The sequence below is a fragment of the Triplophysa rosa genome, linkage group LG8, assembly GCF_024868665.1.
Source record: "Triplophysa rosa linkage group LG8, Trosa_1v2, whole genome shotgun sequence".
Classification (NCBI taxonomy): Eukaryota; Metazoa; Chordata; class Actinopteri; order Cypriniformes; family Nemacheilidae; genus Triplophysa; species Triplophysa rosa.
In genome coordinates this window covers 18,749,505-18,777,271 of record NC_079897.1, presented here as the reverse complement: position 1 = coordinate 18,777,271, position 27,767 = coordinate 18,749,505, and the positions used below count along the sequence as shown (strand labels likewise).

Genomic DNA, 27,767 nt, shown 5'->3' with positions numbered 1-27,767 from the left:
ACAATGAAGAATATCTAGCCAATCAGCGAGGGTTTAATCTCTGACAGACAGCTTTACCAGCGAATCGGTAATGTTCGAGTAAAAGGCGGTTCTTTGTCTTCAGGAAATAATCTGCAAGTTGTATGCACGGTACGTAAGGGCATGTTTTTATTAAATACAATGATCAAGTTCGATATATCTGCATATACACACATTATACTTTGCGTTTGGCATGTTTTTGTGTAGCGATTGGATGTTATTTATCTCTAAATCTTTCTGACCACATGTGCATACATTGCATTCTAGATTATTAATAAGCTCCGGTGCCAGTGTGAACGCATTTTGAAAGCTTTATCGATTAAACTATAATTAAAGCAGTGTCTCGTGTCCTTAGACACATAAATGAAACTATCACATATGCATCGTCTTTGATCAGACCAATGAGATTGATGCTGTTTGTGTTGCTTAGTTATAATGTTTAAAAAGTAACAAAAACCTAGCTACGTCAGACTTATTTGCTTTGAAAATCGTATCTTTAACAACCACATGCTTTTGTGCTAACGATCGTCTCATCTGAAAGTTTTGCCAGTGGACAGGATGGATGCTACTCAACAGATTGAAGATCCTTTCACTGAAGAAGAAGAAGATGATGATGATGAGAAAGAAGAGAACAAGGAAGGATCAAAAAGAGAACAGGTGGCAACACTGAAGGTGTTTAAAAATGACCACGTTCCAGAGACAGGTGAGAGAAAATCATTCACACAACATCTCATTGTGCCATTGTTTCCTACATTTAAAGTTTTTGACAATTTAATATTATTCAATGTTTGAAATGATATCTTTTCCACTTCTCTCACAATCAGAATTCCCTCTCTACGTTGGCGAAAACGTCTTGGGTCGTGATCCTGTTGCCTGTTCTGTTCTGCTTCCGGCCCGATCTGTGTCTGGTCGCCATGCTGTCATCTCCATCTCTGTGTTCCGCTCTAGTAACAATCGTCCCAGTGACATCGAAGCCGTTGAAGCACTATTATGGGACACTGGCAGTTTAAATGGAACCAGAAAAGGCAGATTAAAGCTGACGCCTCAAGTGAGATACGCTTTGGCCGAGGGAGACAGTGTGGTAGTTGCTGACATTCCGTGCCAATATATCAGGCTACACGTTTCGAAAAGAGACACACAGTCAGTTCCAAAGGAGAAAGGAGCACTCAAGCATGAGAAAAAGGAAAGTCCATCAGTGCCCAGCAGTCATTCAGAGCCAAAGATAAGGAAAGGAGTGCTGAATGAGAACGTGAGAGGTGCCTTGCCTCCCGTGCCTTTATGGAGTCCTGAGGAAGAAGAACCTAAGAGTGCAGTCAGCCTTTGTTCACCACAGCCAGCTTACAAGCAGCCTGAGATCACCCTGGTGCCTGATTCTGACTCGGGTTCAGATGGAGAGAGTGCTACAGATGAGAAGAGAGATGTAGGTGGGTGAAACATAAGCTAAAGAACATTTATTATAGTGAGATGTACTGTAGTTAAAGGAAAAGTTCACCTCAAAATCAAAATTGTGTTATTTTTTACTCGCCCACATGAGGTTGTTTTTTTAAAACATGTTTTAAGACCTCCCGGCATTTTCGGAACACAAATAAAGATAATTAAGTGACATCCGAGAGATTTCCAGGCCTCCTCATACGCATCATGGTTATAGTTGTTGTCAAGGTCAAGAAAAGTACTAAAGACGTCGTTAAATTGGTCCATCCGCTCGTAGTGGCTCAATTGAATTTTTTTGAAGCGACGAGAATACTTTATGTGTGAAAAACAAACCAAAATAACTACTGTGATCGATATATTCTCCTCTGTCTTGCAGCGGGGGCAAGCTCTCCTGTCTTGTCAGTCTATGGTGCGCGTTCACGAGAGCACTTTGACGCGTGCTCATTCGGTTTGAAAATATATCGATTAAAGTCCTTATTTTGGTTTGTTTTCGTACATAAAGTATTCTCGTCGCTTCAAAAAAATTCAGTTGAGCCACTATGAGCGGATGGATCAATTTAACGATGTACTTTTCAGGACAGTGACAACAACTATAACCATGATGTCTATGAGGAGGCCTGGAAATCTCTCGGATGTCTCCTAAAATATCTATATTTGTGTTCCGAAGATGCCAGGAGGTCTTCAAACATGCTGAAAGTCATGTGGGCGAGTAAAAAATAACTCAATTTTGATTTTGAGGAGAACTTTTCCTTTAAATACGTTTTCATGTTTTGTTTTTCTTCTTACTTTAGTTTCAGACTCGGCATCCTCCTCACATCTGGTAAGCCCTTCAGATTCAACATTCCTGACCCCAGCCAAAAAAGTAATTCCAGAAAGGTATGGAGGGTTTACTTTTAATGTGTAACTAGTCTAAAAAAGACAGAATGTTACTACATAGGGTATTTTATATTATCGTATCAAAAATAACTCTTTCATCATACTTAACACAAATACCCACATGCAGATACAAATGCTTTGCCCCATTTTTATGTTTATAGCTGAAGCTCAGTTACACAGCAGAAACATTGTCAGTGTGAAAACTCAATGCTAGATCAGTACTGCCAATCAGGATTGCCATCATCCAATGGCCAATATGTTGTACAAGTATCTTTATTTGTTCTCTGCTTAAAATGAGTTTGACCATATTTTTCCTTTTTGTCTTCACAGTGAGGATGAGAGCTCCATTACTCCATCTTCAGCCACAATGGACCAATTTAAAGTGAAAGACAGCTTCAGTGAAGTCTGTTCAGACTCCTCTAAGACTGGCCCGCTGGCTCTAAACTTAGACAGTGACACTGATATTGAGGAAGAGGAGACGGACAGAGACAGGAATGGAGCAGATGCTCACACTAAAGTAGCTTCAAAGGTGGAACCTGTATATTTAGGTGATCTACATATGGACAGTGATACTGATGTAGAGGAAGAGGAGACTGATAACAGCAAAGCTGAACCTGAAGCTCAGAAAGTACATTTAAAGGAAACGGTATCTTCAACTGGTCTTCATTTAGATAGTGATACTGATGTTGAGGAAGAGGAGACCGAGAAAAGTAAGACTGAACAACAGGCTCTTAATAAAGAAGCTTCAAGGGTGGAATCTGTAACTTCAGCTGATCTTCACATGGATAGTGATACTGATGTTGAGGAAGAGGAGACAGAGAAAAGCAAGAGTGAACAACAGGCTCTTAATAAAGAAGCTTCAAGGGTGGAATCTGTAACTTCAGCTGATCTTCACATGCATAGTGATACTGATGTTGAGGAAGAGGAGACAGAGAAAAGCAAGAGTGAAACAGAGACTCAGATTAAACAAGCTCCAGAGGTGGAACCTCTAACCTCATCAGATCTTCATATGGACAGTGATACTGATGTCGAGGAGAATGATGCCACCCATAATGCTGAACCTCCCAAAGTTGTAGCAGTTTCAGAAAGCCCTCTATCTGCTCATGCGGAAATACACTTGGACAGCGACACTGATGTAGAAGATGACAATCCCATGGATGTTCCCACAGCCACAGAGGTTTCACATCCAGCCGTAAAGGATAGTGACATCAGACTTGCCTCAAACCCAGGGGCAAAGTGCTGCATGGACAGTGACACAGATGTAGATGAAGAAGATAATGAGGATCCTTTCAAGTCTTTACCAGGCAAGGTTGCAGAGAATCAAAAGGTTTCTACAGGCAGCAAAGTAGAGCAACCAGAAAAAAGCACCCATAAACAAACCCATCCTTTCCAAGCACATAATCATCATGAGGAACCCACCCTAGCTTTTGACAACTTAGACGACTGGGACCTACAGCCCACACAGGCATACGGTAACCATCCCATTCAAATCCTACTTATGAAATATTATTTACAGTCTTTTTATGTAATTCATTGATTTTTACATTACCTTTCAAATAAATGCCTAAAAATGCATTTCCTATTAAACTAAGTTGGGCGATATGACCAAAATCTTAAAAAAACAAATAAAGACATTTTATTTCACAATAATGATATGTATCACATTATAGTGGTTTTGCTGGAAATATGTCTGTTTTAGATACCAGTGCAATTTCACATTTCTAAATACAAATTTCAATACCTCAGACAAACATATTTTTAAAGATCCATTCATATATTTATCTTTAAATTTGATAAGCAAATATATACATAGAAAAAAAAACATTCTGTGAACTAATAACAGTGTTTCTGCCAAATTTCAAATAGTGTGTGGTGTGCAACATGAGTATTTTCCCAGAAAGGCATTTGGGCAAAAAAGAAAACTAAATTTCCTTTTGTGTTCTATAAAGTCACCATGGTTTGATACTGTTGTAGCAGGTGTATGAGTAAATGATAGCTTTCATTTTTGCATGATTTTACTCCCAACACCCAGACTGTAATTAATCCCACTATATTTACAAAACTATTAAAAACTGTTGTATTTTATGTCTTTATTTCCATACTCAGGGGGTACTGGAGCCAATGCTGGTATCATGCCAAAGGAAGTGGATCTTGAGGCTACACAGGCATACGGAGCAGATACAGGCAGAGAGGACGAAGAGGAGCCTCTCAGTCGTAGTGAAGTTCACTCAAACCTTTCCACTGCTGAAACACAGCTCATCCCTACAGCAAAGAGTAATGATGAAGATTATGATGAAGAGATGCCAGATGACTTTAACCTCTCCACAGCAGACACTCTGATCCTCGCCAGCACCCCAAGACGAGACGAGCAGACGCAACATTTCGCTCTCTTCACTGCCCCAACGCAACTCATTTGGGAGGGAGAAGAGAAAGAGGTGGATCAGAGTGAGCCGGTCCAGTTGGTGGAGGCTGATACCATCGATGAAACACAAGATTGTGAGAAGGAGAATATTAATTGGGGTAGAAAGAGGAGCCATGTTGGGGGAAGGATGCAAAAATATAAAACCAACTCCACCTCTCAACTCATCATTGCTGAAACACAACCGATGTGTGAGGATGAATATGCTTCAAATGAAGGTCAAAACAGTGCGACCACTAGCAAGCATACAGGTGAAGATGAACACAAACATCTTAGAGAAGAACCCTCTAGTTCCCATGTCACAATTGCTGAAACACAACCTATGTTTGAGGAAGATGAAACACTAAATACGGATCTGAAGGATCGGGTCAACTCTAGGAGACCGCAGGGAGAAGAACATGAATCTACACAGGTTAATAAAAGCTCGGCTTCCCATCTTGTCATTGCTGAAACGCAGCCAATGTGTGAGGGTGAAGGGACATCTGATGAAGGTCTTAACAGTGCTGTCAGCAGCAGAAACACACATGATGAACCCAAAAATATTAGAGAAGAACCGTCTAGCTCTCATGTCACCATTGCTGAAACACAACCTGTGTTTGAGGAAGAGCTAAAGATTGAGGTAAACTCTGGGAAACTAGACACAAGACAGGCAAAAGAACATGAATCAACACAGCTCACTGATAAAATTTCCAGTTCCACAAATCTAGATGAAAATAAACCTGTGGAGCATCCTGAAACCCCCTCCCCGCCTGCCATTACTGTCACTGAAACACAGCCTATGTGTGAGGAACAAGAGACACCACAGGAAGATCAGAATAATGCAGGTCCAGACAGATCTAACCAACTCCAAAAAACACAGCCTGTGCATGAGGAAGATGAAGGACAGGACAAAGAGCTCAGTAGTAAGATATCTAGCAGAAGATCACGCAGAGGAAGACCAAAAAAACAAGAGGAGGTCTCACAGCCTGCTGAGGGTGTTGTCCATCACACTATTTCAGAATCTCAACCAATTTGCGAGGAAGAAAATAAAAACGATGAAGATCTGAACGTCGGAATGAAATCCAGAAGGAATCGCAGGGGGAGACCAAGTAAAAAGGACGACGTTCCACAACCTGCTGAGTCTGAGGAAAAAACTGAGGAGGAAGATGTGAACAGTGGCATCAGATCTAAGAGATCCCGCAGAGGAAGACAAACAGATGAAGCTGAACCTGCAGAGTCCCATGAACCAAATTCTGATCTCAACGTTGTCGAAGAAGACCCTGCAAATGCAGGGAGCTCATGTCAGACGAGAAAAACTGGTGGCAGAAAACAAAGAAAAGAGAAGACAGATCAGGAAAATGAGTCGGGTACGTCTTCTAAAGGCCCAGGAAGAGCTAGGAAAGGGCAGGAGGGGAAAAGAAATAGGAGAAGAGCATTATCTGAGGAAGAGGAGGAAAGTGAAGAAGAAAAAACAAGAAGGTGGGGAACAAGAAGGACTGGAATGAAACAGAAATGTACGGAAAAGGTAGGAGAGGAAGAATTGGTGGAGAACATCGAGAACAATGTCCAAGAGGAGAAAGAGAAACTTGAAAAGGAGCTGCAAGAACAGGAGGCGAGAGCGAGATTAGAAAGAGAGGAACAAGAGAGATTGGAATGTGAAAGAAGGGAAAATGAAGAACCTGAAGAGAGAGAAAGGCAAAAGCTCGAACGAGAGCAGAAGGAATTAGAAGAGAAAGAACGACTGAAAAGGGAAGAAGAGGAAAAGCAGAAAGAAGAAAATGAGAGAATGGACCAATTAAAGAGGGAAAAAGATCGGTTGGAAAAAGAGTTGAAAGAAAAATTAGAGAGACAACGGCTTGAAAAGGAAGAGGAGGAAAGAATCCAGAGAGAGAAGATGGAGAAAGAGCTAAAAGAGAAGGAGCATTTACAAAGACTAGAGGTGGAGAGAGAACAATTAGAGAAGGAGAGACAAGAAAATGAGATGCTTGAGATGGCAGCACAAGCACAACTGAAAAGCGAACAAAAAGACACAAACCAACAGGAAGAACAAAAGAATGAGACGCTGGAGGAGAAAAACACAGAGCTAAACGCTTTTGTAGTTTCTCCCAATGATGATGTCCCTGTCAGACGATCACGCCGCCATTCTAACTCCTCTGTGAACTCGGAACAATCAGTATCATCACAACAGGAGCAGTCCAGTCAGAGAGGCAGAGGGAGGGGCAGGGGGCGGGGCCAAGGGAGACCGACAACTACCGAACAGCCAGTTGGTGGCAGACAAAGCGGCAGGAGAAAAACCATCCCAGGGCCTGCTGATGATGTTGAAAAAACAGAGCAGGGGTCCATAACTCCTTCCCGATCTCGCTCTAGTTCTAGAAGTGCTGACAGATCATCTAATAGCATTGGAACTCAAAATCAAGTGACGAGAGGTAGAGGAAGAGGCAGGAAGAGCGTGAAATTACCAGAACCAGAGGAGGAAGTTTTCCAACCTAAAACCCCAGGGCGGGGCAGAGGGAGACCGACAACTACCGAACAGCCAGTTGGTGGCAGACAAAGCGGCAGGAGAAAAACCATCCCAGGGCCTGCTGATGATGTTGAAGAAACAGAGCAGGGGTCCATAACTCCTTCCCGATCTCGCTCTAGTTCTAGAAGTTCTGACAGATCGTCTAATAGCATTGGAACTCAAAATCAAGTGACGAGAGGTAGAGGAAGAGGCGGGAAGAGCGTGAAATTACCAGAACCAGAGGAGGAAGTTTTCCAACCTAAAACCCCAGGAAGGGGCAGGGGGAAAGGAAGCATGAAAGGAACAAATGTTGAGATAAACACTAAGCAAGATGAAGAGGTAGTCGAAGAGGCTGTCGTGCCTCAAACCAACAGTAGAGGGCGTAAGAGAACAGCCACTGCCAGCACATCCTCAGTAGAGACTCCGCCACCCGCACCTAAGACACCAAGACGTTCCACAGCCAGTCAGATGCAAAAGGTCACACACACACTCACATACACGCATTCAAAGTCCAGTTTTATCAATGAGTGCATCACATCTCAAAACCTCAATATCTCATCTGTTCTAGGTTTTATTTACTGGGCTGACGGATGAGGATGGAGAAAGAGTGGTAGCCCAGTTGGGTGGCAGCCTGGCAAAGGGGGTGAATGATATGACTCACCTGGTGACCGATAAAGCTAGACGCACTGTTAAATTTCTATGTGCAATTGCCAGAGGAGTGCCTATTGTGACCCCTGACTGGCTCAAGAAGGTAAGGGGCTGGTTAATAAACATGTTTTACGTGTCGGTTGCCCAGTTAAACTATGTCTAAGATATTTAAGCAGAACTAACATTTCATGACTACATTATGTGAATATAACTAACTAGTAAGTGTTATTGAACTTAAAGCAACATTAGAGAACTTTTGCTTATGGTTCCCCCATGTGGTTGATAAGCGCAATTGTCTGTTATCAGTGTCGAAAATACTGTCGCTGTGAACCAGTAACGTTAGTGCTCCAAAAAAGAACCTGAGCACAGCCTAATAACTAATAGGCTAAAAAGTACAGGACAGTAAGAAAAATGTAGCCTACATATAAGACTTTCAAATTCAGTAGCAGCCAGGAAGGCTAGGTCTCCATCCGTTTTGCAACCCGTTGCCTCTTGCAGCTCGCGCCACCGAGTGTAAGTCCATCAGATATTGATTCGTGTTTGGGCTTGTGTCCGATCACACTCTTTTCCTCTTTGTTTTTTTTGCTGGCTCTGCCATGGTGATGATTTGGAGACTTGCGTTGAACCAGATCGTTTCGTCTTATTGTTAGCTGTTGGCTAACTTCACCCAGGCTACGAGTAAAACTCGTATGCCGTAAAGCAGGTGATGGGCGGGGCTTGTGAACCTACCCGCACACCAAAGTTACAAGTGTGATTTCAGCCGATAGAGGGTTGCTTAGGTAGCAGCGGCAGTAAAATTCGTCCAGTTAAGAGTTGTCCTACCACTAAAATAATTTTTGAGAGATTATTTTAAGATCGAAAAACTCTCTAGTGTTGCTTTAACTTCATCATAAGAACTCCCTCTTTCCACTCAGTGTGGCAAAGCCGGCCATTTCCTTTCTGCTGATGAATATTTATTGAAGGATGTTGAGCAGGAGAAGAAGTTTAGTTTCAGCCTACAGGCGGCACTGCAGGCGGCTCTACGTCAACCTCTTTTGAAGGTACTATTTGTGTACTATGCCACTTCATACTCTCTCAAATATTGTTTCCAGACACAGAAATCTTCAATCAATGACTATTCACCTCACGTATATTCTCTTTAGGGTTATGAGATTCATGTGACACCATCAGTGATGCCAGAGCCATCTCAGATGAAAGAAATCATTACCTGTTGTGGAGCACGTTTCCTTCCTAAAATGCCCTCTGCTCATAAGGTAGCTACAGACACATGAATACTTGCAAACTACATGCACAACACCACATATCACTTATGCTTTTAATACGTCAAATGCTATTTATCAATTTTCGCTCTTTGTTTCTCTCTCAGGATCAAACAGTGGTGGTGTCATGTGAGCAGGACAGGGCGCTTTGTGAGAAGGCATCGAGAATGTCATTGCCCGTGGTCAGTACAGAGTTTCTATTGACTGGCATTCTGCAGCAGAAAGTTGACTGGCAGGCCTATTCTCTCACATCCTCTCTCAACGCAGCCAATCAGACCGCAGCTCCCAAAGCGCCAGCCAGGGGCCGTAGGAAGTAGTGCCAATGACATAGGGAAGGACTTATCGTGTATTACATTTTTGTTCAGTCTGTTTCTGTTCAGTAGATGGCTTAGGATGAATATGAGAATGCATTAAATCCTAATTTTAAGAATTAATGAATACAGCTTGATTGTGAAATGCTGCCATGCTTGTAAACCACACATCCATTGATTCCTGTGAACGTGGTAGCTTAAAGACGGTGTGAGAGGAGGCTGTTCATGAATGATGAGTGTGTTAAAGCCAGAATAAGCTCCCCTGATTTTTAAGCTATTAAAAATGCCCTAAGAGCCAGAATAAAAAACAGTTGCATAAAATTGCCAGTTTCTTTAAAGAGCATTTTTACAAGTTGTATAAGCAAATGTATGCAAATGTGTTATACAATTATAATGAATAAACATTTACATTTTTAATGTGACCAACTTAGTTGCTCATGCAAAAAAGCACCTCCAGTACACTTGTAAGGGCGTTGGTCTTTGTAATGGATCGATGTGAAGAATATATTTAAGACCTTATCGTCGCTTCAGCAAAGGTTGGCTGAGTGTTCGGATCCCTGACACGCCCATAAGGGCTGAAGCGCCGGGTTTTACAGACCGCACTCGAGATAGATACTCCGTGGTACCGAACGGGTTCCTGAGGTGCATCTGATTCTTCAAGAGATTTTCTTCAGAATCGAGGTGGAAAGACGAGATTGAAGAGGCGAAATAACGGAATTTCTCTTTTATTTATCGTGCTAGCAGTGCATCGGTCGGAAGAGGATATTTGAAGTAACGGTAAGGGGAATGTCAATTTTGCGGCAGGGCTGTTTTAAACGGGTTCGGATTGCGGTCATCGAAGGGTTAAATTCTGCAGATTCTGTCTCGTCTGGTACTTTTCCGTCTAATTAAAGTTGCTAGTTGATGCTTAAATTGTATTTTAAACAGAAATGTGTGTGTCTAAGGGTTTAGATGACCATGTCGTGTGTTTAGTAAAGAGATTTGTGCCCGGTGTTCTGACATTCGTTCTGCATAGCATCACATAAAATGCCCTGTCAGCGCACGAGCACCGGTTCAAAGCACCCTACAGTAACGTGACAGAAATATTGTCAATTAAATTTACATAAAGATGACGATTATAGGAAAAATTATGCGAAATAAGCAAACTTGTTATTATCTCACGCTGTCCACATTAAGTGTCGATTTTATGAATAATGTAGATTTGTTATTATAATTAATATTTCATCTGTGTTGCCGGTTGACTGCGGTTCAGTTTGCCTGCTTCATTTCGACTTTCAATGCACCGTAATAACCCGCACATGTGTAACGTTAGGCGGTCTGTCTCATCGTGTGACCGAATGAAAATCTGTTTGACCGGTAACATGTTTATGATTGGGAGGGAAAGGAAATCGTTTCAGAAGGTTTTCGTCAGAAACAGAGGAGGGCGAGGAGCGAAAGCTCCGGGGTGCCACCGCCCCCGCCGTTCACATCACATATGGACCGAATGCATCCCAGGTGCACTCACAGTCAGCTGAGCTTTGAGCTTGTGCTACCCAAATGTGATGGAAAGCCTGGCAGCTCAAATTAACAGTCATTTTCTCATGTAAAATTGATCTGTTATGATATTTAGGCCATTAAATTAGATTATGAAAGTGTAGTGTAGGCGATTAAGTTTGACCCAAGGAAACAAAACTGATGTGGAAATAATTCCTAGTACTGGTTTCTTTTCAGATGACCTGCTTCTATCATAAATAATCACATATAAATCTGCTACTGATTATAAACCATGATGCAGCACCTTAAGAACCCGTTCATATTATCTTTCTGGTTTGGACTTTTGATGTCCTAAAATTGCTACCAGTTCATATTAATCTCTGTATCTCTAGCAATTTGAAGTTAATATTCCTGATGTCCTATTCATCTATTGTATTGCACTCAAGAGGAAAGAATTTTAGTGTTATGTCACTTTCCTGCTCTGTATTTCTTCCTTGCTGCCCCATATTTTATGGATGTTGTGTCTTATGAGAGGCACTATGCTGCTAAGCGAGAGAGAGAGAGAGAGAGAGAGAGAGAGAGAGAGAGAGAGAGAGTGTGTGTATGTGTAAGTGGACCAGATGGCACTTTGTCCATATAAAGCTAAAATGGAGCTGATGCATTTACTAATAGCACATGCATCCCATTGTTCAAAGATAGAGGTTTTGTATAAAGTCTTTTTAGGTCTTTGTAAATAAATGGTGATAAAATGTTCATAAGTGTTCATTGAGAGACTGTGCAGAAGTCTTTTGTGCTACCGATCTGCCACCGATCATCACGTTTGCTCTTCTGAATGCTTGATTTTACTATATGTCTGACCATGTCTGACCGAGGTTTTCATTGTCTTGGCTTCTTTCTGACTAAATGTATAGCTAAATGTGCTTGTGCTAATATTGCCACTTTACAAATGATTCTCTGTAACTATTAGTATGTTTATATTATTATGTCATCTTTGATAAAATAAAAAACTATATAGGGTCTGTACTATTTTTCAGTTTTTAAAGTTTCAAAAATTCCTTCATTGTAAGTAAACTGTGTTTGTAAAAGTGCATTATAAAACGGTCAGTTCTGGTCCTTGATGCTGATTTGCTGAGCCGAGTTCTAAGCCGTTATACCCCGATTTATAACGGCTGACCGCATTAGCCTAAATATCCTTTTATTTACTTTATTTTTTGAAACCTTCCGCTTCGCGTTGGGCCACAACGCCCTTAGCTGTTATAAAATGCACTGTAACCCACTGCTTCGCGGGGCTTATTTCTTTTATGATCATGCTTGATTTGTCTTAAAATGACAGCAACACACAGGGCTAACAGATGGTATTCGGCCTTATTTTCTATTCCTATCACATTTTTAATTCTGTCAATCATTAAATATCTTTTCTCAGAAATATCTTTTGGTTTCTGCAAATCATAATCCAGTCAGACCCAGACCCAGCCTCACAGACTAAGCTGTATTTCACAGTAGCTCAGCATTTTTCTATAAACAACTCACAACGACTTAACCCGCATTGTTTATTATTGTTCATTACAAAGCCCCTCTGAGAGACCAGATCAATGTCAGTCTAAGAAGAGCAAAACACAAGTCAAGCCAACAAGACCGCAATTACAGACACATCTAAATAGCTCTTTAAAGAGGCTCATTTGTCAGCAGAACGCTTTTAGATTCATGGGCTATTCCTCTAAATCATTGCTCAGGGTGTGAGCTGACATCTCCCATCAGAACTGAAAATAGAGCTGTTTTACATTAACACAATTGAATTGTTTCATAGCTGCTCTCTATTTGCGGCTGAAAATCAAAGCACTCAATCGATTTGTGTCCATTTGGAAATTACCGTGCCATTTTTACAACTTTGCTCACATTCTCCAGCTAAAATGTGAGCGCAATTCAATGTTGTACTAAAATAGTTTACGATGATTACAATGGCAGTATTTACACGAACGTAAAGTAGATGCTGCCTTATTTATGTGTTTCAAAACTGATTTGTAGATGAAGGAAAGGATTATGTTTCTTCATGAGTTTTTAGTGAAACTGATTCACGTGTTTATGTTTTTAGAGTCATGATGAACCTGAGGCTGCTTGTCTTCAGCATGCTGTTGTGCTGCTGTTTCTCAGGTAAGAGAGAGTTTTGTCAGTTTCTTTCACTGGTTTGTATGTCTGTCACAAGTGTTGTCTACTGTACTGAAATGTTCAAGACAGTGCCTGTGACGTGCTAATAGCTATTGTAGTTAATGACACCTCTCCTCTGATAGATTTAAAAGTGTTGTAATGAAGTGTTTCTGTGAGATTTCCTATCTTACAGGCACCATATACAGTTCATTCATAGCTTTTAATTTTCTATCTTCAAAGAGTGGAACAGGTTGACTTTCAGTTTTATTATCCATCTGTAATTTGATTAACAAGGTCACTTAGACCAGAGCATAATACTGTATCTGAATAAACTTGTTAGCCATATCTAAACCCCAATAACAGAGCTGGACCTTGTAAATCATACAGAATGATTTAATAAGTGAACACAAATCTATTACTCACAGGTAAAACAACTTGTTTTGTGATCATAAAATGCTTATAAATGCTTACAGTTTGCATTTGGATTTCCAGTAATTATAATATTAATCAAATTATTTTGTCCAGTCAATTTCGGAATGAATGTAGTACAGTTGCCCCGATACTAAATTTCTCCACCGATACCGATGCCAATTATTCAGAGTGATATCTGCCGATATTGATTCTTAAGATTAAATTAATATTTTTTAACTTTCTGAATGATATTAATTTATATTATGACTATTTATATTGAACATCAAATTTGTGATTTTTCGTAACATTTTCTATACACAGAGCACAAGTTCATTGCATTTTCCTGTCCTCTTTTGATTGACAGGATATATCGCCCTGATCATTGGCTGTTTTTAAACTATTGGCCGATAGCGTGGCAATTGCTTTTATTGACCAATACCAATTATTGGCCGATATATCGGTGCATCTCTAGAATTTACCAGTTATTATTTTAAACATCGGTGCTTCTGATTTTGTGCTTAAAGTTATTTTTAAAATGTATTAAAGTGAAGTAGTATGGCACACTTTAAAATAAAATCTGTCTTTCGTTCAGCTCAAGAAGAGACCCAGACTCTGTTTTTTGGGGAAGACTTCCACATCGCCATACCGGCGGTTGAAGTTAACGTGTCATTCAGGCCATCGATTGGTCAAGAGCGTGAGAAGGCGCTGATGAAATCTAGGCAGGTGGTAGATATTCGTGCCAAACTCAACAATGCTTTGACCCACCTGATCTTGGAGAATGTTGGAGAAAGTGATGAAGGAGTCTACATCATCACTTCTGGCCAAAACACTGAGGACGTTACACGCATCACACTTTTTGTTAGAGGTATGGAACATCCATAAATATCATATATAATATCAATATATAATCATATATTTAATATCATCCAGAGGCATAGCAACCATAAAGTTTTAAATTTTAAGAACAACCAGAATGCTTTTCAAATCAGTCACTTTGAGCTAAGCAAACAATAAGATAAATAAATATTTTATGGGAAGTGTCTGTTGCCTGTCGATATCATCTTGTTAATATTCTTGAGCCAAGCTGATAATGTTTAAAATGTCTCCTCCCTCCTTTCCACCTCTGGGTTGATCATTTGTATACATACTGGTAGATATGTGTGTTACAGACTTTCTACAGCGGCATGTACATTTAAGTGGATGAGTAAAACATTACACACAGGAATAGCTCCTGAGTGACTTCCATTATTATAGGAAGTCATTTGGTGAACAGTAAGGGAGGTTTAATGACCCCCTGCAGTAATTGTAGCTCTGTCAAGCCACACTGGGTGCCTTCCATTCTCCTCGCCCTAAAGATTCCTCTTTTTCTCACCCAGCCTTTTCTTTCTATGACTGATGCCTACCAAGAGAAACATCACTATCGCTTTTGCAATATTTTCATTTATGCTGTTGTTGGGCGCTTTTATCCAAAACAACATACTCATACTGTACAGTGCATCCACAATATACATTTCTGTTATGTGTGTTCCCTGGGATAAAGCTTATAACTTTTGCGATGCTTACAAAACGCTCTACCACATGAGCTACAAGAACCATGTGTCTTACAAACATCCACTTACAAAACACTAGCATCAGGGTCTTTTGCATTGGCAAACACCACTTATCAGTAGATTTTCATCAGTAGAATTTATCTCCCCTTTACCTCTTTTAATTTTCCAGATTGCTCTAGTGAGGTCATCGTCAAGTACGGTTCCGATTTCCACGTAGTGTTGAATGAGATTTCTGAGCGGCTGCTAGTGGGCTTTCGTCACAGCACAGTCGAAGCCAATCAAACATCGCTGCCGGCTCTGAACCTGCTGAATGATGATGAAACACCCAAAGAGAATTACCAGGACCGCATCATCGTGGCATCTCAAAAATTCACCCTTCTGGCCGTCACAGGCGCTGATGAAGGTAGTTACACCTTCGCTGATTCCAACGGAAAAGTGAAGAAGAAGATCTGCCTAAATGTGAAAGGTAAGAGTGGGGAAAAATACATTTTCTTTGTTTCATTACACAGTGAGGAACAAGCTACAGTAGTGGGCAAAAGTGACATCCAGCTTTGGAAAATTGATGATGTCGCTCTTTATCGAAATACATAAAAAGATCAATTAAAAAGTTGTATGTGTGTTGCATAGTTGTACTTGAAGGAGGCTTGGCAAAAATAAAAAAACACATGCACAAAACTTACTGAGTCAAGCTGCAAAATATTGCTACTAGAGAGTTTCAGCAAAATAATAATAACGGATATAATTGAAGTTAGTGTTTGCCTTATTTTTGTTTTTGAATGTATTTTTGTATATGAAATAAGCCAATTTTGCCCTTTTGCCAAATAATTTTGTTCAATAAATGACTAAAGTGTTTTGTCCATTTTGAACTATACACCTCATATATTAATGCTTTAATCGAACTTATGGGGGCATTAAAAACAAATATTGTGCAAATATGCCCCTCCCGGACATCACTTTTGGCCACTACTGTGTATACAGTAAACTCACAGTTTGAAAGAAAAAGAGGCCACTGAGTGATTTGAGCAGAGTGTTAGAAATTGGTTGCCTGGGATGAATGTCAACTTTGCTGTCATTATATTTGGAAATACATATATTTATGTATTTAAAAATATGTATTTGTATACATATATATTTGCCTGTAGAAGGCTGTTTTTGGTTGACACACAGAGGGAACAGAGAGGGAACTCTTGGTGGTATTTCATAATGCATAGAAAAGTAATTATTGTAAAGCAAGTACAAACGGAGAGAGAAAGAGACAGATGGTACACATTCTTCAGTTATGTCTGCAGCATTTATTCTCTAAAACATTTATGCTCTCTCCTCCCTGATGATTCTGTTGCTTTTTGCACTCAATGACATCATCTAAAAAACTGCTCTTTACTCTTTGGCCATCTTGATTATTGTATTGATTATTTTTCTTTCTTTCTTTCTTTCTTTCTTTCTTTCTTTCTTTCTTTCTTTCTTTCTTTCTTTCTTTCTTTCTTTCTTTCTTTCTTTCTTTCTTTCTTTCTTTCTTTCTTTCTTTCTTTCTTTTTCTTTCTTTCTTTCTTTCTTTCTTTCTTTCTTTCCTTGCTATGTTCCAGCCCATCAGATTTTTGTTACTCTTTCTTACGGTGGCACTCTGAAAATAAATCTGCTCTTGAATAGCTCCTTAGCTTACCTGCTGTACACCCATGAGTCTGATAACACTAAGTATGTGATTCTGGAGAGGGGAAAGCTCATGCTGCCTCCTCGCCTGAATTTCGAGGATCGTCTCTCTTTGGAGGAATCTGTTTGCATTCTCACGGAGGTAAAAGCCAGCGATGCAGGTGTTTTCAGTGAGACTGACCTTCAGGGATTTCATGTGTCTGAAGTCCACCTGAAGATAGAAGGTAAGGAGATGCAAGATGATAAGAATAAATTAAATGGTTCCATCCATCACTTTAAATGGTGTTTCTCTTTCTTTCTCAGCATACAAGCTTCCTAAGCTATACATTGCCATCATTGCTCTGGTGGCATTACTGGTGTTGCTGCTGTTGGTGTGTTTGGTGTCATGTTTGGTGAAGATACGCAAACGTGCCACAAAGGCCAGAGCCATTGATGAGAAAGCTAAGAATGCAGGCAAAGTGGAGGGAGATGTCTTCAGACAGGTATCTATCATCTTTTACACAAATAGAAAAAACATTTAAACACAAATTCTGTTCATTAAAAAGAAATGTTTCGAAAAATAAAAAATGACCATTTGCTATAAATACAGTATTAAACCCATGTTTTTGCACCCATGTTTTTGCAGGTTGTGAAAGATGCCTGTACCCATCAGAATGAGGATGCTCCAGCCCTGTCCCAGAAAGAGGATATCACAGAGAAATCACAGAGCACTGAGGTCAGCATTAAGGTGAGTGCTAGGAATCTGAAAAACAATTGCAACTTTCCAAATTGTCATTCGATTTATCATCTTTGTATCTCAACCCTAGAAGTATTTGCTCAATATGAAATTATGAATTGTAGGATTTTTAAAAAGGTTTTTGTAAGACTGTCCTGTGTATGTTGCTCAGGGTTTGGAGGTGTCTACTAAGGAGCCAAGTCTTCAAGAAAGAAATCTTGAGACGAGTGACTCTGGAGTGGGCTTTAATACTAGCGGCCTTCCACTTGACAGTGATACCGATGTACCAACGGCACCCATTGCAGATTCTGATGTGTTAAGTTCTTATGCCGCCCCTGATGTCAAAACTGTTGCTAACCAAGTTTCAGAGCCAAAGACAGCCCCCTCACCTCTAAAACCAGCACCAGCTTCTGATCTGAAACCAGCACCCAAGTCGACTGCTCCTCCACCGCCATCTCCTGAACCCAAACCACCTGTAACACCAGAACCCAAACCTGCTGTGACACCCCAACCAAAACTGACCCTTGCCCCGTCACCTGACACGAAACCGACCTTAAGCCCATCGCCAGAACCGAAGCAAGCTGTCACACCAGACCTAAAGCCAGAGGCCACCAAACCAACTGCAGATGTTAAGCCAATTCCAAGCCCAACTCCTGAACCCCCGAAAGCATTAACCCCAACACCCGACGCCAAACCAGCCACTACTCCAGATGCCAAACCAGCAGTCTCGCCTGCTCCTGAAGCTACACCAGCTAAAGTCAGCTCCCCTGCTGTGAGCCCAACACCAGATCCAAAACCATCCACCCTCACTCCCACACCTGATCCCAAACCTGCTTTATCTCCAGTTTCTGAGCCTAAAGCAACTTCACCTGCTCCGCAATCTAAACCACCCATCTCACCAATTGTCGAGCCAACCACGAATGGCACACCTGAGTCCAAGGCTGAGTCTCCTAAGCTGGATGGGAAGGACGTAGAGGCACCAGCTTCCGCTAAAACCCCTGATACCGGGAAAAGCTCGCTAAAAACTCCTGAGCTCATCTCCAGCGGAGGTCTTTCTCCAGAAGGAAATCTAGACATGGTCTCACCTAGTGACAGTGCACCACCCTCCAACGCTGACGGAGCCACCACCAACTGAGATTTAAACCATAGCCTCTTTCCTGCCTCCTCCGAGTGTATTAACAAACACAGACAATCCAGACACTTGATTTACCAACAAAGAAGAGCTAAGTGACTTTCAAAGGGGGTGGGAGTCTTAATTCTTTGAAGTCTCACTTTTAATACGATTAACATGCAACAATAGAAATATCCACTGTAAATTCACTCAGTTTACTAATATTTAAACACCCCGTGACAGTATAATATAGGTCAAATAGAGAGAAAAAGCACTGCAGGCCTTACACCGTTGGATAATAACACAAAGGGGTGAATTCACTAAACAGTTACACCACTTTTGCAAGTTGAACCATTAAAGCGCTGGGAAAGCTTTAAGCTCTAGCTTTTGGTATTACATTTGTTCAGCACAAACACGCCTGAAGTTCTTTCTATGTATTTAAGGTTTATTATAGTTTGTGCATTTTCTGCTGTGACCACCAGTGCAAAGCAGATGGTAAACAGAATTGTATTTAAAGGGATATTTCACCCAAAAATAAAAAATCTGTCATTATTTATTCACCCTCATGTCATTCAAAACCTGTAAATGACTCATTCTTTTGTGGAACACCAAATATGTTGAGAAATGTCTCAGTGGTTTTGTATCCATACAATTAAAGTCAGTGGGAGACAATGTTTTTGGTTACAAACATTCTTAAAAATATATATTTTTTGTGTTCTGCAGTAGAAAGAAAGTCATACAGGTTTGGAATGACATGAGGCTGAGTAAATGATGACAGAATTTTCATTTTATAGGGAACTGTCCCTTTTAAAGAGATGGTTGTGTAGATGTTCTAACAAGCATGACAGCAGTATTCATCAAATGATACCAAAATGCCTTTGAGTGCTTTTACTGCATTATTAAGAGGTGATTCAGGTGACTGGACCGCAGTGATTTACATGCAGTATGGTCCCTGCAAATTATGCCAAATCACAGGATTCTGCTATGGCATTTATGCAGCCTAGCTCTCAGAATTGATTGGCAAGATTGCAGAAAGCAAAATGCGTTTAGTACAAATATTTGGCTTTGTGTGCGGCATTCAATATGCCTAATATCTGTAGTGATTTAGGCATTAAAACAACACAGACAACACAAATCAATCTTAGTGAATTCCCCCCTGGATTGAGGGTGGCTGTCAGGGCCATTTAAGTGTATAAAGACAAACATCCCTTCACGGAAATAATACATCATCCCTGCATGAAGATATTGAGAAAATAAATTGTATTATCTGTTCCATAATGCAAGATAACTGCAGCGAAACTTGGGGAAAGTGCACAGAAGGTCAAGGGACATTAATCATTTTCGTTCTTTATGAGATTATTTTGACAAGTCGTGTGATTTGTTTGGAGAAAGCCAGTGAGTCAACCCCAACCTTTTTTCAGAGGACTGAAATCCACAAAATGATGTGTCACCTCAGAGATGGTGTGACACCAAGATCCAACCCTGCTGAAAAATACTAAAATATTATTACAATTATTTGAAAGTCCCAACACAATCGGAGACTTTGTGCCTGGAGGACCTGTGCCGAGTCCTACATATGGCACTGGTCCCATGGATGTTCTTTACAGATGTAACAATCCACGTTTTCTGTTCATACAATAACAAAACTGTTGTCATCCATTAGCAAGTTTTGTTTAAAAAAATCTCACCTCGGTGACACAGTACAGATTCTTTGCTTCTGTGAATGAGATGTGCTCAGATTAAAAGATCTCAATGGTCAGGCAGAATAGCTTCTGATACCCTTCTAATCTCTTCTGAATGTTGTCATGTGGATTTGCTGATTCTAGAGGCTTGAGTAGCAATGGACGTGCTTTATAAGATCTACATTGTTTGTTCTGGTTAATTCACAATGTTTCACAAGTAATTTTGGATTTACAGTACAGTCACATTAACAATATGACAGCCTCACGTGTCAGTTTACATATATTCCAGGTGCCTCCAGTGTAACCTGAACACCACTGCCGGTTAGTTGTACGTCCAGGAACCTGCTCAGAACGGCGTTTGTGGAAGCTGAGATTTATGACAGTGAGTTTGGGAGAATTAGAGGTTTGTGGGTAGATTTTTTAAGGGCAGGTGATCTCTACCTCATCATGGCCTGACTAAACCTGAACAACATTTTAAGCTATATTAGCATTAAAATGTTGACATAAAAGTAAACAAAAAGCACAAAGTGTGAAATAGGAATGAAAGTTTACAATATTTGATTACAAATTAGAATGACCAGGCGATGCCTTTCCCTCGAAGCTCTGAAAAAATGGCCTTGTTCTTTCCTAGCCTTTATCAGCTGTTTTAATATCAGCGCAAGGAAATGAGACCTGAAAGCCATACAGTATAGCAAAGTGTTACATCACATAATGTAAATAATACAATTATGTGTCACTGTCACATTTAGTAATAATTAAACAAGAATGGTTTTTCTGAACCTTGTTTTGGAATGTTATGAAGTGAAACCCCCTCACTCTGCTTGGAGAGAGCAGGCATTGAAGTTAGAAAATCTAAGCAATACACAAAACGCATAGATACGCACACATACATAATCAAATAATAACTTGTGTTCTTGTATCGTGAGCTTCTATAGAGTGAGGGAAGTTCCTGGTTATTTTATTACTCACGAGTGAAGTTAAAGCTGACAACGTCAGGGGTTTTGTCTTCATGCAATAAAAACCCAATAAACATAGGATCACCGTCCGTCATGCTCCCCTCAGACCAGGCTTCCCACTAATCCCATTGGCTGTCGGATGTAAGTGAGCTTGATTTCACATGCCCTAATTTTCAATCTCCAGCAAAATGATGTCACACTTAAGTGCATCCCGGTAGTGCGCATCACGCGTTTCCAAGCAGTCGATATTCATCTGGTTACTCGCTGAATCAACACAGTGTTTTAAAGCATTTGATCACGCCCAAGAATTGCATGAATTGAGAAACATGAACCTTGAAGACACTGCCACTAATATATTGATTCATGATTATTGTCTGTTTTGTATTTTGTGTGCGACACAATGTGCCCTTGATGAATTTTCATGGGCCCTTTGAATTGTATGATGTTATTCACAATTGGCGACATCAACAGGCCCACCGTATATTATTTGTACTTGTGCATGTGAGTATGTTGTGTGTGTGTGTTGGTGTGTTAGTAAAGCAGCAATTTTGGTTGGATAGATATAATTCAATGCAATGTAGCAGTGTTCTCTCTCTCATGTCTGCTAGTAATTGCCTTTTTATTGGTATTGAACCAGATGAAATATAAAGGAGGCTAAAATGTGTAGGAAGCTTCGCTTCCTACAAAGAATAAGACGCTTTGATGATATTTAACCCCTGATTACTAAATTCTGTTTTGATACCGAAACAGCTGTGTGCTGTATGTGATTTTTGACTCGATCCACACTCAATACTATGCGATTGAAGTTTTTCATTGCATGCAATAGAGTTGCGCTCCCATAGTGTTTATCTGTGCTAGTGTGGTCATGCATTTGTAGGCGGTAGTGTGTGAATCTATAAAAGAAAAAAATACACTGATCCTTATATACACAGAGAACATTGGTTGTGTGCGTCTCTTTGTGTATCTGATTGGATAATTTCATTGTGTAAAAGTACAAATGTCAGATAGACAAATAAATAAATAGTGTTGTATTGTTTATCAACCTGAATCTACATTCACAAATGCGTGCGACCTGATTGGTTAATGAAATTCTAAAAGGGCATTAGGACATTTTCCCAGAATTCTGTGGGTGTGCTTTGAAATGATTTCTCAAGGGTGAGGAAGGTTATCGAGCATGAGAAGTTAAGTTTGAGCACCCTGGGATGTCGTGCTTGCTCCACGTCAACTCAAGTCCGGTTGTGTCCCACAGGTGCATGAACAATTTCTAACACTTGCTGCCTCTCGTCTCTTCTCTTCTATCAGTGATGCTTAACTGTCTCTGTTCTTCTTTTTTGCACAAACATGACACAGTAACATTTTGTAAAGAAAAGTGATACAGTACTTCCTTTCTTTCATGCCTAGAAATGATAATAAAAGATCTGAAAATGATTCTCGGAGTCAGTGTTATTTTTACCATAAGTCTGTTGCCTCACACCATTGATACAGCAGTAATAAAACCTTTTTTGCATTAACGTTATTTTTTTATTTTTTGAGCGAAGCACTCTGACACAGATCTCCCGTGGCTGGAAGACATTTGCAAACAAAGATAGTGCTTTCTGGCCTTGTAGTCAAACACACTCAAAGTCTCTCATCTTGCTCTCTTCTTTCTTTATTCTGGGCCGTTGCTTTTGAAATAGAGGACGAGAGGAGTGCTTTGTTTACAGGAGCGTTCACTCCTCTCTTTCTGTCTCTCTCTCTATTCTTTTCTAGCTCACATGCCTGTCTCACAGCACATAGTTTCCATTGTAGTGCCAGGGCTGAACTTAACAGTTGTGTATTTATAGACACACAGATTAACAGTATGAGTTTAACAACTTGTTTTTAGTCACACACTTTTTAATTCTTTCTTATTTTGCTTTTCATTTATTACTGTGAGATTCACAGAAATGGCTTGCAGACAATGAATGCATCACTACATTTTAATAATAAAGTGCAAAAGAAAATCAAATAAAAAAGAAACATTGTTATAGAATAGTTTACCCCAAAAATGTCATCATAATTTGTCATCACGTACTTATAGTCGTGCGTTGTGCAAAATAACAGCATGCAGGTTATAAGGTTGTTTTTTGGCAAACTATTCCTTTAAATACAGGTAATATTAAGGAATATTTGTTGAATGAAAAATCAAATCTTTACATTTCATGTGCTTACAGTATCATGTACTAAGTCTCATACTACAGTAAGTTACTGTTAATTTGTAAAGTTGATAACAACATCAAAAACTGTCTTCTATCCTTATTTCTCTAGGCATACAACATTTAAAGCCACACTATTGAACTTTTGCTCATGGCTTCCCCATATGGTTATTAAGTGCAATTGTCTGTTACCAGTGTTGTAAATAATGTTGCTGTATAAGCTTCCCTGTGCGCAGCGCTATACACGTGAATTTGTTGACTAAACAATGGGATGGGCGGGGCTGTGTGCACCGACCCGAACACAGAACTTACAGAGTGTGGTTGTAGCCGCTCTGAGGCTGCTCAGATAGCAGCGTGAGTAGAATTCGTCCAGTTAATAGTTGTTCTACCACTGAAATATTTTAGAGACATTATTTTAAGGTCGAAAAAAACTACAAAGTGTTGCTTTAAGGTGATTGTGGCGGGACGAGAGCCGTGAGAGGAGGAAGCGAGGCCGGTGGCGCGAGTGATAATGAGTGTCACCGGCTTCGCTTCCTACTCTCATGGCTCTCGTCCCGCCTTCCTCGTCACAGTGATGCTGATCAAAATTTCAACATTTCAAAGATGAAGTAGTATATGGAGAAAGCAAACATTCATCCATGTTGTCAGTCCCTTCAGAGTGTTGGATGAAAGATGGTAAGAGGAGCACAGTTTTTTCCTTCATCCTTGTCACAGGGGTTGTAGAATGGATAGATTGGCACTAAAACAGTCCCCATGTAGAAGGAGAAAAGTGGCATCATGGTCACAGCGTTGTAGAAGGACACCTCCTCATTATCACAGTCCAGGAAGATGCCGATGCGAGCGAGGAGAGCAGATGAGCGCACCTGCGTGGCCTTTGGATGGGTGCAGGCAGTGATCGAGCCATTTCTGAGAGACAACGTCCACAGTCCGTTCAATGTGGAAGTGGAGTCCATCTCGCCACGTTGCACGTCCGCTCTGGCCACACCCACTCGCCAGGCGGTCTTGTCCTTCACCTCCACTTCCCAGTAATGCCGCCCATGAGTAAAGCCCTCAGACCCCATTACGCAGTAGTAGTAATGAAAGCATTTTGGGTTCCTCTCTTCCGGGTTCTCCTTCGGCACCTCCTTGTCCTCCTCGAAAATCACAGAAGTGCTCTCAGCAGACAGGGTCAACAAGGGATGTGCTGTTTCAAGGTCAAAAGTCAGTGTAGATATGTCTGTGAAAATGAGGCCAAATGTTAAGTTCAGTATTCAATTTAAGATGCACAAATGAGAAAATAAACACTATTTTTGAAACATGCTTAAAATCACATAAGATTAAAAAAATCCAGTCACATCAGTAGCTTAATAAAAGCTGTTTTATTTAACATGGGGGCTGGCATGTGATCACATGACCAGCTGAATTCTACTAATTTTATCCTGGTAACCTAACCCCCGATAGACACTTCTGCTTACAGAACACATGAATCACAACTGACAGTGAATCCTGCATTGCTTTTAAATTATGTTGCTTTCATGGATCCAAAATGAAAATAACAAAAAATTACTTTTAAATGAAATGTGTAAATATTTAAAGCTTCAATGTGTCATTTTTTAGAGGATCTGTTGACTGAAATGCAATATAATAAACATAACTATGTCTACAGAGGTGTATAAAGAACTTACATAATGAAGCGCTATGTTTTTATTTCCTTAGAATGAGCTATTTCTATCTACATACACCGCGGGTCCCCTTACGTGGAATTCGCCATGTTGTTTCTACAGTAGCCCTAAACGGACAAACTTCTCTACAGAGCACGTTTTGTAAATACGTTATCTCTTTCGGCAAAGAAGTGAAAACATGATGACATCTTAATTCTGTGTCAGCCACCGTAGTGCTTCAAAAGGGAGGGGTGGAGTGAGCCGTTGGTTGCAACCTCACCACTAGATGCCGCTAAATGTCATACACTGGACCTTTAAAATAAAAAAGAAATAAATATTGTATTTGTATAATTTCAGTACTTGGATAGAGGGATGTTTTCATGTGCTTCCAGATCCTGTATTGAATGGGTCCCACAAACTGACCAGAGCAGATTTCACTGTCTATTGTGGGAGGACGGATGAAATTCACTTCACATCTAAAAAAGAGACAATGACATATAAGCGCTATGAATGAACTTAAAATAAAGTTTACTAGCTGTTACAGTTGACAAATACACTATACAGTACATGCGTCACATTGTGTGACAGCAAAATTTAGAAAACTGTTAATATATTATTTTATATTATTAATATTAATATTTAAATGTAAATCTTCATTAGTTAGTTTCTTTCTAATTTTTTGCTGTCACACCATAGGACACATTTATTTGTCAACTACTAACTATAAAGAAATAAGAAGAGGGGATGAAGGGAAATACCCTATGAGATGAAAGAAGAGGATGAAGTTTTAAATGTAAATAAAGTCAAACTGTATAAAATACAGACACTTGCCTTTTCAGAAGCGCTTTGATTTCCTAAATTAATGAAAATACACAGTGTTACACATAGCACACCAGTCTGTATAGTTAATACATGAGCATTAAGGTTCATATCTGCCTGGTTACAGCAGTCAGAGATTCCTCAAACACTCATCTGATCAGTGTTTAGTGCTTGTGCACTACTGTGTGTGTGTGTGTGTCAGGTGCAGTATGTTCCAGACCCTTCCATTGTATGACCTATGAAACTAACCCCACCATGATGTAATGTGGTCTGAGCCGATGATGCAATAAAGCAATACTAATAGAGTTAAATGCACAATTTCTACAGTCCAGAACAAACAGCTCAAATCTTCAGACTAATCAAACTGACCTTAAATTCACCTTGTGACTATCTACAGAGGATAAGAAAGTGCTTTCTATAGTGTGCAGCAACGCACTGCTCCAGTTCAGATAACAGCTTAAAGATAAAGACTTTCACTACTTAAGCTGTCAATTTAAAATGAAAATCCACCTTCAGAAGTTTGGGACTGTCGTCTTCCCTTAGCTTGCAGTTTAAAGTCTCGATGGCTCTCTCTAGATCTCTACCCTGCGTGGCTATCTTCTTCTCTCTCTCTTTAAAGATCTTCGCCCGTCGATCCCTTTCCTTCCTCAGCCGTTCCAAGTCCATCTCCTCCTCTTCGTTCAGGAAGCGATGGAGGTTCTGAAACTCTGCTCGGATTTCACGTTCAATCTGCTCAAATCTGTTCTGTGAGAGAGAGGAGGAATATTAATGACTTAACGGGGAGAAACTAATAAGTTCCTCTAGAGGAAGCTTGCTTATGGCGTTATCACTCAAACGTAATAGGAAAAATTGCTTATTATACATACATATATATGCATTATGCCAGGTCACTGGACTGATTGACATGTGTAAATGGCCATATAACATGCTTTAAAATACATGTGTATCAGCCTATTAAACAGCTCATTTGAATCCTTAAATCATATCTTCATAGTGCTACTGTATGTATCCATAGCTATGTATCCATAGTTTCATCACATCAATATTTCATGTACATGTTTTTGTTTTATTTGTTCTGGAACACCATTTAGGGTCATTTCTGTCCCTTATACTGTACCTCGACCTCCAGTGCTCCCACAAAGGCGTCATTCTCAGCTTCATAACATTCGTCAATTTCATGTTTTATCTTTTTAATCGACTGAATAAGCTTCTCCTGAAAAACAAACACATAACAAAGCCAGTTCATGGTGTGATGAGGTTACACAGTATATACATTTATTAGATTATCGTACATTTAGTGCATTTACACAAATCTTAATCCTTAATTTTTAACAGTTTTAAAGATTTTCAATTTGTATTAGTATTATTAAAAAGCAATATACTAATACAGCTCAGCTCGAATAACCTTTTTAATATGTTGTCCCACTTGGAACCTTCTAAGTAAAACAATTTACAGTGTGAGCAAATAATGTACAATGTATCTTTCACCTTGTCATGGTTTATAATAAAACGGTTACATTTTAATCTTACCTTTTGGTCATAAAGGAGAGAATTGTTGAAGTTGTTGTGTGTGTCCTTCATGTGATTTGTGTGCATTCCAGTGTTGCTTTTCAAAGGGGAACACGGAGAACTCTGGGACATCATGTATGAGAGAGAGGGGTTAAATTGAGCTGAGTGATAGGTGTGTGTTAGAGAGAGAGAGGGGGGGGGGACAGATGGGAAGGACAAAGGCATGTGAGGATAATATTTCAAATTAGAAGGAAGTAGAAGTGATTGTTCAGGGTAAAATAAGTCGAATCTGGAAGTGACTTGCATACAGTCCAGTATTTTTGTTCGAATAACCATCACAGACACATATTCTGTCGACATAATTTGACTTCAGGCAGTAAGACATCAGCACAGTAAAGAGGAGCAGTGGGAGGTATTGTGGTGTTCACAGTTGTCTCACTGCACAAGCGATTTATGGGAAGGAGAGAAGAGCTTCTATTTCTGTCTGCAACAAG

At 40.0% G+C, this 27,767-nt stretch overlaps 3 protein-coding genes across 4 annotated transcripts; 2 read left to right on the top strand and 1 right to left on the bottom strand.

Annotated features, from left to right (window-relative positions):
• The first annotated feature begins 64 nt into the window (after positions 1 to 64).
• Positions 65 to 9,863, top strand: mdc1 (mediator of DNA damage checkpoint 1). Its single transcript, XM_057340813.1, has 10 exons — positions 65 to 129; positions 560 to 721; positions 843 to 1,442; positions 2,241 to 2,325; positions 2,656 to 3,797; positions 4,432 to 7,700; positions 7,792 to 7,974; positions 8,786 to 8,911; positions 9,014 to 9,124; positions 9,238 to 9,863. The coding sequence occupies exons 1-10, from the start codon at positions 123 to 125 to the stop codon at positions 9,445 to 9,447; spliced, it is 5,895 nt and encodes a 1,964-aa protein (XP_057196796.1). The 5' UTR covers positions 65 to 122; the 3' UTR covers positions 9,448 to 9,863.
• A 99-nt stretch (positions 9,864 to 9,962) lies between these two features.
• si:dkeyp-77h1.4 (uncharacterized) lies at positions 9,963 to 22,559 on the top strand. The gene is made up of 8 exons (XM_057340840.1): positions 9,963 to 10,218; positions 13,007 to 13,065; positions 14,063 to 14,335; positions 15,190 to 15,486; positions 16,604 to 16,891; positions 16,971 to 17,149; positions 17,293 to 17,394; positions 17,555 to 22,559. The coding sequence occupies exons 2-8, from the start codon at positions 13,011 to 13,013 to the stop codon at positions 18,515 to 18,517; spliced, it is 2,157 nt and encodes a 718-aa protein (XP_057196823.1). The 5' UTR covers positions 9,963 to 10,218; positions 13,007 to 13,010; the 3' UTR covers positions 18,518 to 22,559.
• Positions 22,560 to 22,677: 118 nt separating this feature from the next.
• On the bottom strand, positions 22,678 to 27,398 carry si:ch73-54f23.4 (zinc-binding protein A33). Of its 2 annotated transcripts, none has more exons than XM_057340899.1 (6): positions 27,295 to 27,398; positions 26,882 to 26,977; positions 26,275 to 26,503; positions 25,777 to 25,799; positions 25,306 to 25,421; positions 22,678 to 24,521 (listed from the first exon to the last, which is right to left on the bottom strand). In XM_057340899.1, exons 2-6 carry the CDS (start codon positions 26,941 to 26,943, stop codon positions 23,959 to 23,961), a joined length of 993 nt encoding a protein of 330 aa, XP_057196882.1. In that variant the 5' UTR covers positions 26,944 to 26,977; positions 27,295 to 27,398; the 3' UTR covers positions 22,678 to 23,958. The 2 variants fall into 2 exon arrangements, with proteins under 2 accessions (XP_057196882.1, XP_057196881.1); XM_057340898.1 differs by having other exon boundaries at positions 26,275 to 26,508; positions 27,295 to 27,392.
• Between the last annotated feature and the right edge of the window lie 369 nt (positions 27,399 to 27,767).

Bases quoted from the DNA above. Each gene is read 5' to 3' on its own strand.
- si:ch73-54f23.4 (XM_057340898.1), bottom strand. From the start codon at position 27,360: ATGCACACAAATCACATGAAGGACACACACAACAACTTCAACAATTCT. The intron at 26,509-26,881 runs GTACAGTATAAG...TCTCTCTCACAG, and splicing joins TGGGAGCACTGGAGGTCGAG to AACAGATTTGAGCAGATTGA. The intron at 25,422-25,776 runs GCAAGTGTCTGT...TCTCTTTTTTAG, and splicing joins ATCAAAGCGCTTCTGAAAAG to ATGTGAAGTGAATTTCATCC.
- mdc1 (XM_057340813.1), top strand. The intron at 1,443-2,240 runs GTGGGTGAAACA...TTCTTACTTTAG, and splicing joins AGATGAGAAGAGAGATGTAG to TTTCAGACTCGGCATCCTCC. The intron at 2,326-2,655 runs GTATGGAGGGTT...TTGTCTTCACAG, and splicing joins AAAAAAGTAATTCCAGAAAG to TGAGGATGAGAGCTCCATTA.
- si:dkeyp-77h1.4 (XM_057340840.1), top strand. From the start codon at position 13,011: ATGATGAACCTGAGGCTGCTTGTCTTCAGCATGCTGTTGTGCTGCTGT. The intron at 13,066-14,062 runs GTAAGAGAGAGT...TCTTTCGTTCAG, and splicing joins GTTGTGCTGCTGTTTCTCAG to CTCAAGAAGAGACCCAGACT. The intron at 16,892-16,970 runs GTAAGGAGATGC...TTTCTTTCTCAG, and splicing joins AGTCCACCTGAAGATAGAAG to CATACAAGCTTCCTAAGCTA.